Here is a 13,993-nt window from a genome sequence, read left to right as displayed (position 1 = left end):
CTCTGGCCTCCACAAACATGCCAAGCCACACAACTATAGCTGCAAGACCTACGCTCAGAAAGTACCGCTGTGTAAGCAGAGTCAAGAGATGAGACAGGACATCTCTGAAGGAAACTAGCCATTCTCTATAATTCTCTTTTCACACAGCAGCCACTTGGTCTCCATCCCAAATGAAGCACTGCAGAAAACATATAAGGATAGGCACAGCTACGCTGCCTCCAGGAAACGTAATCCTTTGTGGAGATGTACCATAATCCAGCTGGAAGATGACTGTATCTCCCGGGGGAGCCTATGAAGGCTGCGCATGGCTAAAAGTGCTGCTCAGCAAAAACTTTCTCAGAGGAAGTAATCATGTGATAAAATACCTCCCTGGACAGAGAGCTGCAACCAGAATCACTTAAAAGGGATGGAATAAAATGATGCTGAGACATCACAAATCTCTGCTTTGTCACAATACCTCCAGGACTGAAGATGGACCAAGAATGCACGTGTTGGACACCCTCAGCCTCTGCACTAGGAAAGCACCTGGATTACTATGTTCTGTAAATCTTTGTTAACACACAGCACAAGAGGACACTGCTGGGTGAGCATCACACATCAAAGAGAGATCATCTTCAGCACTTGGCACTGCTCAAGTGCAGAAGAGCACAGAGCATCAGTCTGCAGAGTTACTACAGGAACAAGGACACAGATAACAGACTTTGAGGCTGACAGAAGAGGGAACCTGGATAACAGGTTCAGTTACTACCTCTGCCCTTCTCAGGGGTTCATGCACAAACCTAAGGCTTTAGAAGCAAAAATAGATGAACTCAAGTATCCAGCACTGAATGAGGATCCAGTGTCACAGACACTATGGAAACACAGACTGTGGAACAGCTGCACTGGGTACCCTCCCCTATGGACCCCTTTGCAGATGACAGCAATTTACAGAAACTCTCCAGTGTTCCGAAACCCTTGTCCCCAAAATGGTGGTGTCTTTCCATTTAATAATCCTTAATGGACTTCTGCTTCCACGAACCCCCACATTTACCCTTTGCCTCCTGCTAGCCTCATTTGTCTGTCACATCCAGCCTAAAGGGAGACCTGTGGTCTGTCCATCCATGTTCACTTTTCCAACACTATCTGTGGTTACCACCACAGCTCAGATTCACTCATCTTCCAGGTGAGGAATCCTAACCATTTTTGTAGTTTCCCATACAGAAGTCATTGTACCCAAACCTTTAAATGCGTCCTCCTTAGCAGCTTCTCCTGTTCTGCTGTTTACATTCAGAGAAGAGAGAGGAGAGGAATGAGACAGTGTTCAGGACACTCTACAGATGTACACAGCAGCACAGTGGTATTTGTACATTTCTCTTCTACTGTTAGGAACAAATTACCTTGTCGAGACACTTGCTTAGGTCAGTCATAACCCAAGATTTCATTTAGTAGTAAAAAGGAACAAGGAGACCCTCACTGTACAGGCAGAGTTAGGATTACCTCTTTGCCTCTACCATACATCACTCCATATTTATCCACATTGATTTCCCTGCTACATTTTATTGCCCAGTCACAAAGCTCCTTCAGCTCTTTCCTACAAGAAGGTCGCCAGCAAAGGCCAACAGTCAGCCAGCTTCACTTCAACATATCCATTAAAGATGTGGAAAAAAGAGGGAATAAGCATTGAAGATAACAATGCCAGCACACCTCCACTGCAGGACTCCACTACTGACCGCCCTCTACACTAATAGTGACTGCTTGCTTTTAACCTCTAATCCCCATCTTAACCATATTTCCATTCGAGAACCTTCTTGCTTGTCATTGCTAACAAGAAACCTTTGTAATTGCTTTCCTCCTATGAATCCTGGTCAAACCTTCTGTCTACATGGTCACAGATTCCTTCAAAAAACCTCCAGTAGGCCTGGGAGGTAGCACTTCCCCTTCCCAAGCCAAAGCCTCCTGGACATAGACATCCATCCCAGGCACCTGCCTGCTGCATTCCTCAGAGCAGGTCTGCAGATTTCAGATCTGATTTTATTTCCCTCATGTGCCTGTGAAGGCCATTTGCATTGTATTATACATTTTCCAGTGCCTGGGGAGAGAGATGCATTCAGGTAAGAGTCTGTAAGTGGCAGTTACCTTTTCCACCCTTGCATCCCCATGATTTGCTACTGACAGAGCCCCTGTGTTTCCCTGGGGGCTGCTCTTTAGCAAGAGCCAGTCCCAGCACACACCAAAGGATACCAGGCATCTATGCTTCAATTTGGGGGTAGGAAGAGCAGAATGCAAAGCAGTATCAGGCCTCAAAAAGGAAGTGGCAGCTGGGACCCAAGGAGATACCTCCCACTCCCTCCCCAACATGTTTGCCCTGTGCTCACTCGGCTCCTTGCCTTCTCCCACCCGCCTCGTCTCAACACATCTCAAGCACCCTGCAAGGCTGCAGGTAGTTATGCGTACAGGCATACCTCCCCCCATTACAGCAAAAGACCAGTACATGCCAGAGGCCACACGCAGCTCCTTCTCCCCTCCCTTTGCCTTCTTCCTTTCACGCCTGACCTGTTCTCTGCCTCTCCAAACAGGCCACAGCTTCCTTGGGAAGCAGAGGTCACACTGACTGCAGGCTGGCTGTGACCAGCTAAAAGAAGGTTAGCAGATACAATCTGCATCCCACCCTTAATCCAGAGAGTCAAGATGGAGCGATAGCCACAGCCTGCACATAAACACACACTTTTGATACTGCCAGCTAAAACCAGATGGAACCTGCAGAGGAGACAACAGCTCCCCATGCAGACTCAGGACAAGGAGGTCCTTAGCCCCTCCACATCCCTGTGCCAATACTTTCCCCAGCCTGCAGGACTCCATCCCAGCTGCACCTTTTACACTGCTCTAAGAGCATCTAACCCTAACCACAGCCACTGAAGGCTTGAGCAGACTGTTGGAGGCTCTTCTGAAAGAGCTCAAGACAGAGTGCCAAGCCCATGGAAGTCTTCAACCAAGTTTAAGATCTAGCCACTTTAGCCCTTTGAATGCAGTTAACTACACATCTAAGCTCATGTGGTTGAGCAGCAGCCTTCTGCCTGCCTGGGGCCTGAGGAAATTTATTGAAAGGCATAACCACTGCAAAATCTCTTGCACAAACTCTTGACAGCCTGACAGCTCCTAAGAAACCCCACTCTGCCTAGCTCTGGTGCCCTAACTCTGCAGAGCTGGGTGGTCAGATGTCAGGCCCCTCCAAGAGCACTATCGTTTACTTTCCAATGGATGCAACTAGTTCTTGGTCATGTTTACTCTATCACCACTCCACATAAGAAAAAACAGAAAGCAAAATTCTTTTAAAGTCTACTCCAAGAGGAAAAATACCCTCTTGTCTTTGGCTGAAGAAAGCCAGCCCAGGTTGGAGCTCCTGAACCAAGACAGAGCTGTAGTCACACTAGGAATAAACAGGGAAGTTAACATCTCTTTCCCTTCCCAGAGACTCATTTACCTTATACAGCGTGTTTCGAATTATTTCAATGTTCATTTCATCCAGGTCCTGTTCAGATATGCAGTCTTGGAAGAAAGCAGCTGAAACAGAGCAACAGACAGAGTTAGCATTGCCCTAACCAGTCCCATGCCAAGCACTTTCCAGAGTCCTCAACAATACCAGGCAGAAGCAGTGTCCCCTCCTAGGCCTGGCCCTTATCTTCAGCAGCCATGAAATTGCCATGACTCAAAACCTCAGGCTCCACCATGGTTCCCCAGGCCACAGTCATTTTGGGGGCTCTCACATGAAAAAAATCTTTCTTCACTCCTTAGTCCTATGGTTTGGTTAACAGCCTATTCTCAGCAAAAATTCTCAGCTCTAGCCCCCAGCATCAGTGCCAGAGCAGCCTGTATTTAAAAATAAGCAAAACCCAAACTGTTCGCAGATGCAGGCACTCAGAGGTGGCAAGACAGTTTCCGAATTGCCTGCTACAGCACCGCAGCAGTGCTTAAACATCTGTGAGAGAGCAGATAGCAAGTCTTGAGGAAGCTGGTGCTTCTCCTTCCTCCAGTATCTCAGTTGGATTAAGGAGGCATGGGGATGCCACAGTTCCTACAGCCCATGACACTCCACATTTGGAGTCAGGAGCTGTTTCCTCTGGTCAGGTCTATCAGTCCCATTTGCTACTTCTTCCAAGGACTTTTATTTCTCTAGCTGGAGGTAATCAACAGGAGACAGGATGAACTAGTGTTTTTTGGTAGGATGTTCAGCCCTACATACTTTGCCAGAGTATCTCTGGGAGGGAGTTTGAGAAGTTGTTGCCACCTAAAGAACACAGATTTCAGAGCTCACACAGGGCACTGCAAGCTGCAGATGAATCTTGTCTATCTAGTGTAACATAAGGCTGTTGTACCACTCACTTGTTAGCAAGAGCACAATAAAACCCATTGACAGGAATTTTATGACTTCTTCAACTCTCACTCAGCAACCAACTCTGCTGAATTTGCTACATAGAGAAATATGATCTTTCTCAGCTTACGCAGTCTAGCTGTGGGTAAAGGACACTGCACTCATGCTCAGAACTGAGCAGTGCTCTGCTTTGTGTGACAAACCAGGCACGATGCAGGATCACATCTTTGCTGTGCACTACTTCTATAGCACGAGCTCCCTGGCATGGACAGCAGCCACACTGTGGGTCTAGAGAGTCCCAAACAGGCATTAACCCCCCCCAGAGGTTTTTTTGCAACAGCAGAGACCAATGCCACGTAGCTGGAGGAGCACTGCTCCCTATGGTTGGCAAAAATGAAAACAGAGTGTGCCAGGACTGGTTTTCACTGCAGGACCCGCTGGCTAGCCTAGATAGCTAAGCAGTGGCTACTTCAGAGTAGCAGAGGAATGAGAACACAGCTATTTCAGTTCTTGGCCCTCCAATATCCCAAATTAGGCTAACAGCAAGTCTTATTTTGCCCTGCTAACCTATGAAAGCCATTTGGGGTTAGGCATTCCTACCAAGCCACGTAGCTACTCAAGTACTTTTAGGAGATAGAGCTGCTGTTTCTTTGCGTGTGGTCACTGGAAAGAGTGCAAGTTAAACAACTGGAGCCTGCATGCCTGCTTGTTTAGGCAACACAGCTACTCCCCATGTTCTCCTGCTGAAGAAATGCCACACTAGATGGTACACAGCCTCAAGGGCATGGCCAGGGCAAAGGTCTGAAGAAGTCAGCCTAGCCAGGACAGAAGCAGGCAAAACTGACGCACATACAAGTACATGAACGCAAGAGGCAAAGACCCTCAACTGCCAGCCACGTTCTCCAGAACCACCTCACTAGTGTAATGGGGCATTTTCACCCCATACACAGCTGGAAGCTTTAAGGTCTCCGAGAGTCAATATCTTTGAAATACTCTGTTCTATCTTATTCCCAAAATGGGAAGGTTCCTGCTTATTCATGAGGAGAATTTTCTTCCCACACATCATCCCTACAGCAGGCTCAACTCAGCTGCATGCAGAGCCTCAGTTCTCTTGCTGAGTTGTTGCCCTACCTTGCAACCCAGATCTCCTGAGACATGTTTTCCCTCCCTTGCTGGGCTCTATTTGGCAAGTCATTTTTCCGTGACAACTACTTAACTTGCCCCGTTATTACACAGAGCATTAGCAAAAGCACTTTCAGTTCCAAAAACAACTATTTCTATCAAAGACAATATGATGATTTAGAGTGTTTTGTTCTTTCTAGCAACCCCAAAAGAATGATTAATCATCGACTCAGGCATACCTCATGTTTTTGCCCACAGAGGCTAAACTAGCAAGTCTCCTGTGACTACCTTTCCTACTACTGCAAAAAGACTTCCATATTTTCTCCAGAACCACTTCCTACACCTTTTATCTTTGAAGAACGTATCTGTCTGACTAGCTGTTCATAAGACACTTGGTTTTAGCGTTATGTGCCTCCTGGTCAAGGCCTGTAGCCCTGAGACAGTATACCTCAGTGTAGGATCCTGCTATGCAATGAGTTTAAAAAGGCTTTTGGAGATTACTTTTTTTTTTTGCTGTTGTTGGTTGGTTCGGGTTTGTTAGTTGTTGGGTTTTTTTTGGGGAGAGGGGGGATGTTTTTGCGTTTTGTTGTTGTTGTTTTAATATAAAGAGCTTTCCTTGATCTAGAGCTGATTTTATCAGTCTCAGAACAAGACTGGGCATTTGCAGATCTCTATAATTACCTACAAAAATTGCCTACAAGAAACTGCCCAATGGTCCAACTAAAAGTGCTGGAAATTAAGTGACTCATTCCAGCAGAGGACCCAATAGCCGTTCACTAAGAAAGCACATGTGCCATGAGTTCCATGACAATTATTGAAAAGATTGCATTGTCTAAGACCTCTCAAACTTCCTTCTTCCTCCCTAATTTCAGGTGACAATTCCCAGAAGAGCTGGTAAATGGACATATGTAGCAGATCAGATCTAACCACACCTGCACTGCCATAACAGCTCAAGGCCTGGCTCACACAAACCAAACTCCCCAGCAGTCTGTACTACCAGTGCGCCAGTTTAGACAGTTGTTGAATGGTACAGAGAGTTAGCTGATACTCCAGAGGAAAAACTGGCATAGGACAGGCATAAACATGAACTCAAGCCCAGTCACCACAGGCAGTACACCCACATCTGCATGTTACCCACCGCTTTGTCTTCCTGGAGCACAACTTGGTCTTGGTTGGACCTAGTTAGACTGGGGGAGAAAGGGACATCTGCTCCACACATAGCTAAGAGGTAATTTGAAAGGCTCCACTCACCCAGGGGAGTGTCAACCAGGATTGCATTGTAGAGCTCCGCAGGTGTCTGAGCAATATTCACAGCTTCCATCTGCTCAAAACTTCCCAGAGGATGGCACTTGGGCACCAGTTCAGAGATTGAACGCTGGTGCAGAGTCCCAGTGATCAGCAGAATAACATTGTCAATCATGTAGCTGTACCTGAAGGAATGCAAGAGGAAGCCTGTCACAATACAAATACAAAAACCAGCACCCAGCACCAGAAGGGCACACATTTTCAGTCCCTGTGAACATTTCCAGAAAGATGCACCCTTCCCATGAAGAACTAGTAAGGCACCTCCTTAATGACTCGTTATCATGTCAGCTTAGGCAAAGGGAGTCAAGCATAGTCCCAGGCTGTGATATATGCCACAGCTGAACCACATCATCTGGGCATCTCCTATCTACCATTGAAGAGTATTAGGTTGGAAGGGACTGCTGGAGGTCTCTGGCCCAATGTTTTGCTCCAAGCATGGCCAGCTCCAGCTCCTCAGGGCTTTGTCCAGCTGAACTTTGAATTACTTGCAAGGATATATATCTCACAACCTCCCTGGGGCTCTGCTTCAGTGTCCAACCACATTCACAATTAAAAGTCTTTTCCTAACAGCTAATCAGAATTTCCCTCACAGCTATTTGTCTACTGTCTCTCATCCTAACCCCACACACCTCCAAGAGGAGCCTGGCTCCAGCTTCCCCACACCCTCCCACAAGGTAGCTGGGAACATTTGTCCTTCCAGCATTCCCAATGCTCCCCTCGCACTGCCATGCTCTGTAGAGAGCATGTGCAGAAGTGTATGTGGTAGAACACCAGCAAAGGAGAATCTGCAGATAGCCTGACTCAAGCTCAGCTTCAGTCCCAGCAGCACTTCCCCATCTTGCCAAGACTATGGAGAAAGGGTCACGTTTCTGCAGCCCCACTCCCTTCCAAAAACAACAGGGCTGGCAGCTTTAGCACAACCTTCACTCACACCCTCACAAAACTACACACAAGGTTTTTCACACCTCTACCATCAAAAGCTACAAACTTCTTTGCATCAGCCTATGTTATGACATCCCTAACCAAGTTTTCCACTTATGTTATACAGAATTAGCAGATTCAGTCTTTGGCTCTGCAGTAACAGGACATTGCATCTGGAACCACGGCACTCAGCACAAGTTCCACCAACATAAGCCCTCTGTGGCCTTTCTCTCCAGAACACCTGTGTTTCTCTTCTACTGAGAAGTGCAGAGCTGGGCACAGCACTCCAGATGAGGCCTCCACCAGTGCTGAGGAGAGGGGCAAGATCACCTCCCAGTTCTACCAGTCTAGCCAGAGAAGGGAGACACAGCTGGCCTGAAGACTGGGAATACAAGAGAGGCTGGTGGCCTTTTCCAAGTAACAGATCAAGGAATCATGTAAATACAAGGGGCTGAGAGGAAAAGTGTCCCCAGCAAGAACAGGAGTGCTACTTTAGGCACCTTCACCACCAGCTGAGCCATAAGCCAACCAAGCTGAGCACCTGAAAAACATCAAGCAAGACAATTTGGTTTTTTTCAGTCAGCAGAAGATGCTTTTGCTAACACCCTTCAGCACCACAGGGAAGGGGCACAGATGCTGGAAGAGCAGTATATTTGGGATTTTACACTCCCTTGCTCTCACTGCTAGAGGTCTAACTCTAAAAAGTTAGATGATGGAAAAGACACAAAGATGCTCCTTGGCAGGAGCTGCTCTAAAACAAATGAGATCAGGCCTGAACTAGAATGGCAGAAGGAGCTGTGCAAGTCTGGAGTTGGAGCTCTGTTGAGGTTCAGGCTTCCTACATGTACTTTGAGTACTGAAGAAAGGGAACTTAAGGCCAGCACACCGGGACTGGGGCAAGGGCAGGGACGGCAAAGCTCTGCACACGTTTGTCAGACAGGCATAGGGATGCTGCTGATCTTTGTATTTCCAAGCTAACAAGGAGGACATAGTGCAGCCCCGTTTCCCTTTGAACCACATCAAAGGCAGGTAAGCAGAGCCAGTTCAAGGCAGATTTTGGCAGTTTTTCTTAGATGGGCTTACTGCCTCTCAAATATGCTCAAAGGGCATGTCCACGAACAAATCCACACCTTAGTTCCTCAAACAGGTGCTGCCTTTTCTCTCCACACTGCAGGGCTGGGTAACACACCTGCTGGCCCTACTATTTTTGCAGAGAGCCTTTCTGTGTTTGCAGCCTGCCTTTCCAGGGACATTCAATCTAGAATTGGGGCAATCAGCACAAGCTTCATGTAGCAGGAAACCTCCTTTTGCCCTTTAATCTGCGAGGTCATTATCCTCCCTTCTGTTTGTGCAGCTCTCACCATGGAGATGATTGCAATCTCCAGGACAGCAAGAAAGGCCTGTTTATGAGAACTGAGGGTAAGTCCCTTGTAGTAAGCAGGTGGTTCCTGGTAAATACAAGCATCTGCACCCTAACACAGAGGCATGTCCATGAGGTGTACAAGACCAAGGATACAGAAGATCATTCCCCAGCTCCACCATCTGCCCTCAAACACACAAGTTTGGTTAGTGCAACACAGTAGCTTTCATAGAAGACCGTATGCAGGACTACTCTCACCAAAGCAAGGCATCAACATAGGACCAGACCAAATTTTTTTCTTCAACTCAGCCTACAGTGAAGGTACAGGCAAGGAAATATGGTCATTGCACAGTATGCTAGCACACCTCTTTCCTATTCCCAGCTTACCATGGATCTTGCTCTCTGCAAGATATTTGTGACTTGCAAGGAGCCTGGCCAAAGTCAACCATACAAGAGGAACTGAGGGAAAATGCGCCAAGCCCTTTCTGTTCACAGGTCTTCAGAGCAGCTTAGCTCCTGCCTTACTGGAGTCACACTGACCTCATCCATGCCCTCCCAGTCCAGCTAAGCATAAAAGCCACAGCCAGGTTTGGGGAGAGCAGCCCAAGTCTGACCCTCTTCACACATGAGAAGCTCCTGCTTTCAGACTGATGGTCCCAGGAAAGACAACCCAGCTGGTTTCCACTGCCAGAGTGCAAAGCATGGCTCTCCCCGTGTCATTTATACCCCTCAACTTGCTTGTTTCCTCATCCTTCAGGCAAGTCCAGGGAAACGCACAGTCTATAGACCAAATGCCAAGGCCTCTAAGGAAGCCCAGCACCAACTGTTTGAAAGAGTACCTTACCTATCAAGACTACTTAAATCTTGCTGTCAGAGAAAGATTCATCCCTGCAGGAGAAAGAGTTACGATGCGCAAGATAGAGGGGAAATTTCTTATTCCATTTTCCACTGCAACAGCATTTCAAACCTTTACGATAACAAGAGAGCTGCAGCAGGACAAAGGTCTTCTTATGCCTGCCCAGGCCAGACAGACACCAGCACCACTACCTAATCTTTCTTGATAGTTCCCATTTCCTTCAAGCAAGCCCAGACCATGCTTATTCACGTTCAATCCTTGCTTCATCCCAGTAAAAAGAGTCACAGCTTAGTTAGTCATGACTATGAGGGAAGTCTTCTAGTGTCAGGGCAGCTGGAAAAGCCTTTTCTCATCTGTGGAAGGGGCAACACTTGTTTTCCTGTGCCAGGTCCCAACAAGAACGCATCTGCCTCCATTAGCACAGCCGTACTAAGACCATAGCAGAGATCCTGGCGACGCTGGCGTTTCCTCCCAGGCCCAAAGGATTAGATTTATTACAGTGGCAGCAGTTTTCCTAGGAACCTCCAACTACTTGTTTAATAGAGCAGCTTTTGTCGTCAGCCTCCTCATCTCCTATTAGGCTCTGACCAGCTTCAAATGTTTCAGTTTTCATGATTAATGCATGCTCAGACCCCTCCAAGAACATTTTAACCTTCACTAGCTCTCAGCGCAGACTACGGGACACATCAGGAAACAGGAATAGTTGGTCACTTACAACACCATAATCCTACTGCAGCCCGCTTGGCATGGAAAAGAGATTAAAACATAGGATGGTCTGGTGGGAGACTGGAGACAGGTAAAAGGACCAACAAGTTCCTTGGTGAGGACAAGCCTCTGCACTAGCTTACTGGGAGCGCTCAGTAGGAGTTCAGAAGAGAAAGCAATACATGGAGGCTCTACATAAGCTACAGACAGTGACATGGGGTGGCAGGGCTTTAATTAAGTAGAAAAATGGCACCTTATCTCAAGCCCCCAACCTTGCCTCCACAAAGACCATACCAAGACTCCCTGGGGCAAGAACACGATTTACAATCCTGCTTTGGGCTGCTAGCCACCCACACAGGGAGATGGACACAAAAAGAGTGGATGTTCAGTCAGAATTTCACAAACACAGTTACACCCTGCCTCATTCTTCCTGTCACCCACTGAATTGAGGCGTGGTATATTCTAGAAATTCACATTCACAGAAATACAATTCTGGCTGTTACTGAGAAGCATCAGTAATGTCTCACAGAAGAGTAAGAATTTCTTATTAAAGGACAGGAAAGAGTCAGCAAGCACAGAAATATCATCCACAGCAGGAGAGAGATGTTGGCTTACGGGTTCCTGAAGTCTGAGACAACTGGGGCCAGTATCTTCGCTCCTCCAGTGACACCCAGTTCAGCACAATACGCACTGGGCAACACTCACATAAAGAGAACAAAGCCAGGACAAGATATACCTAGAGAAGCCAAAAGGGGTGGGGGGGGGGGGATGGGAATGTTCCTTCCAGCAGCACCAGGTAAGAGAGATCATTCTCACTGCTGGTTTTGGGAGGTATGGTCTCAGACAGGCACAGCAGAGACCTCTCTGAGAAAACAGAGGAGAGCCAGGCCCCAGAAGCTAATTGTGGGATAGTCAGCCGTGGACAGCTATCAAGCAGAATCAAAGAGGAGAGCACACATGCAAAAGCCACGTACAATGTATGTCTTCCTCCTTTTGGAGTTACTTAAGTACAGTCACAGATAAATGAGACATGCAAGAAAGATTGCAACAGTCCGCTGAATGTTGGAAAAGGCTTTTTAGCAGGGGAGCATATAAATGCATGAAAGCTCATCACATGGGGCATTTACAACTTGGCCTGAAGGCACTCGGGCATAGCCCTCAAGACAGTTAGGGCTTCTTCCTTCGTTGCTTACTAACCTAATCATAAAGAGTCATTGTCCTACAGCAGATAGGTTGGTTTTATATTGCTTTCTGCTCCAGGATACTAAAGAAACCGTAAACAATACTGCAAGTGGTCACAAAGCATGACTAATGACGGAACACTGCATGACCTGCGTTTCTCAGGAATTCTCTGCAAGCCTGGCCAAACTGTAGCTTAACAGCTGCTCTGCAAGGGGTCATGAGGACGGCCCTCCGTGTCAACGACAAATGCAGAGAGCATCGGGCTGATGCAGAAGTACATAGCAGGGAAGAACTGGGCTGTGGCTTGGAGGTTTTGCTGGGATGGGTTAATGTATTGCATTGCTCAAGCAACTTTAATGCTTTCCAAAACCAGCATTAGACTTTAATGCAGACTAATGCTAGCAAGGCAAAAGTCCCTATGTGACTGCATTGGGCAGTTACTCAGATTACTGTAGAAGCATGTGTTTATTTTGGGACGAAAAAGGGAAATCTCCAGTGGGATCAGAGCAATGCTCTGAACTTGGCATATATTCTAGAGACAGCTTTAAATGATGATGAAGTTGTTTTGACTACAGTCACTTTAGCATCTAGTGCTTCCCTCTTGCAGCTCCTCCAGTTCATAAACTCAGGGGCTGGTGCGGGAAGTAACCCAAGGAAAAAGTTTTGGGCTAGTTGTACTGCTGCTTCCTTGGGTTTGTGCATAAGTACACAGACGCATCTCTACATCCCACTGGGTTCAAGACCTAAGCAAAGGTGCTGGTACACAGAGCCACTTGTCACACCTCTCTCAAGCTCCAAATGGAAAGCAGTCATGGGGGAAAGCAACGCACAGACTTCAAAGCACAAAAGAGCAGTTACTGACACTAAGAATAGGGCCAACAGCTGAGATACAAGTATCTGGATTGTCATTTTAAGATCATTAATAAATAACTGTACAGCTGTCCTAACTGGAAAGGAGAGGGATGTTGCACACCAGGAAGACCTCAGTGCCTCACTGAGGCTTGTTTGAGTAACTGGCAGTGGATCAACTGCATCAGATCCTTAAATCAGTTTTTGAGCTCAGACTAGAGCAAGTCAGACCAGCAGCTTGTGGCCAGGAGCCGTTTTACCCCTTGTCTGCAGCTGAAGCTCAGGCAGTCCAGGGAACAGCAAGAGCAGATGCAGCATGTGACGGTCTCGGCTCAAAGCGTGCGGATCTCTTCCTATCTCTGCATGTTGTCTTTCCTGGAGTCACACCAATAAAAAACTACACCTAAGTGGTAGGTTCACGAACCTGCCAAAGAGAAAGCTGAGAATTTCATGGTTGCTACCACAAACCAAGGGCAGTCAGCCAATTAGTGGGTGCCCTGCTAAACTTAGATCAATGAGACCATTTCACAGCAAAGAGTTATAACTTCACAATACTACAGAGGCTGTGGCAGCCTTTCAAATCCAAGTATCCAGGAATGTTCTCAGCATTAATCTATATTTAGCTGCATCTCTGCATGGTTTTTACCATCTTCTAGTGAGTCTAGGTCTCTTGGGATACTGACCTCAGTTTTCCAGTGGTATCATCTGGTAACTTATAAGCAGTCATACAGTGGTAGCTGCATTAAAAAGACTAACAAGAAAAAAGCTAAAGTACTTTTAATTTTGAGGCTTTATGAATATGACATTGTGTTCTAGATGAGTACAAACCCTTTGAAACACAAGGGAATGTTTTGAACACCTCACAGCCTCACGCAGGAATCTCTGGCTGCCTAAACTTGATGCCTCAAAGCTTGAGAAACGCTATGCTCATACACGAGGCTGAGCCCTGGCACTCTATGCTGTGCTGAGGAGACTTCAGCACTAATTGCATTTTAAATATTGACTAGAAACATCTAATAGTGCTGCTTTTACACAGACCAGCTGGAAAAAGGCAAACTTGCATAAACTGTTTTCTTACCTTTGTTACATGTAAAGCACAAAAAAAAAAACCCCCCCCCACAAACCAAAACAAAAAATATTTCAAGGATATAAAACAAGAGGAAAGGCTGCACTGCATAATCTCACATTATCCCCAAAACTGCCTCTAGTACCTAAGAAAGCTGAACGACTTTAATGGCCTAAAAGCCTTTACCCACTTCTCAGTGAATGCATGGTCTGGACCTAGCTAACATGCAGAACATTACTGTGCATACAAACCTACTGCCAGCAGAAGATGAGAAAAATC

The 13,993-nt window shown here is 46.7% G+C and overlaps 1 protein-coding gene across 3 annotated transcripts in view; it reads right to left on the bottom strand.

Moving 5' to 3' along the window:
* The window catches only part of ATP6V0D1 (ATPase H+ transporting V0 subunit d1), a 36,362-nt gene that overhangs the window by 4,169 nt on the left and 18,200 nt on the right, over positions 1–13,993 (bottom strand). For all 3 annotated transcript variants that reach the window (XM_049806972.1, XM_049806970.1, XM_049806971.1), the window contains exons 3-4: positions 6,722–6,900; positions 3,461–3,540 (exon numbers count right to left, since the gene is read on the bottom strand). In XM_049806972.1, coding sequence (XP_049662929.1) covers positions 3,461–3,540; positions 6,722–6,900 — 259 coding nt within the window. The remainder of the gene's footprint in view (positions 1–3,460; positions 3,541–6,721; positions 6,901–13,993) is intronic.

This window comes from Accipiter gentilis, chromosome 7 (genome assembly GCF_929443795.1).
Source record: "Accipiter gentilis chromosome 7, bAccGen1.1, whole genome shotgun sequence".
NCBI lineage: Eukaryota > Metazoa > Chordata > Aves > Accipitriformes > Accipitridae > Astur > Astur gentilis.
The sequence above is the reverse complement of the archived record's forward strand: the minus strand, read 5'-3'. Positions and strand labels throughout refer to the sequence as shown.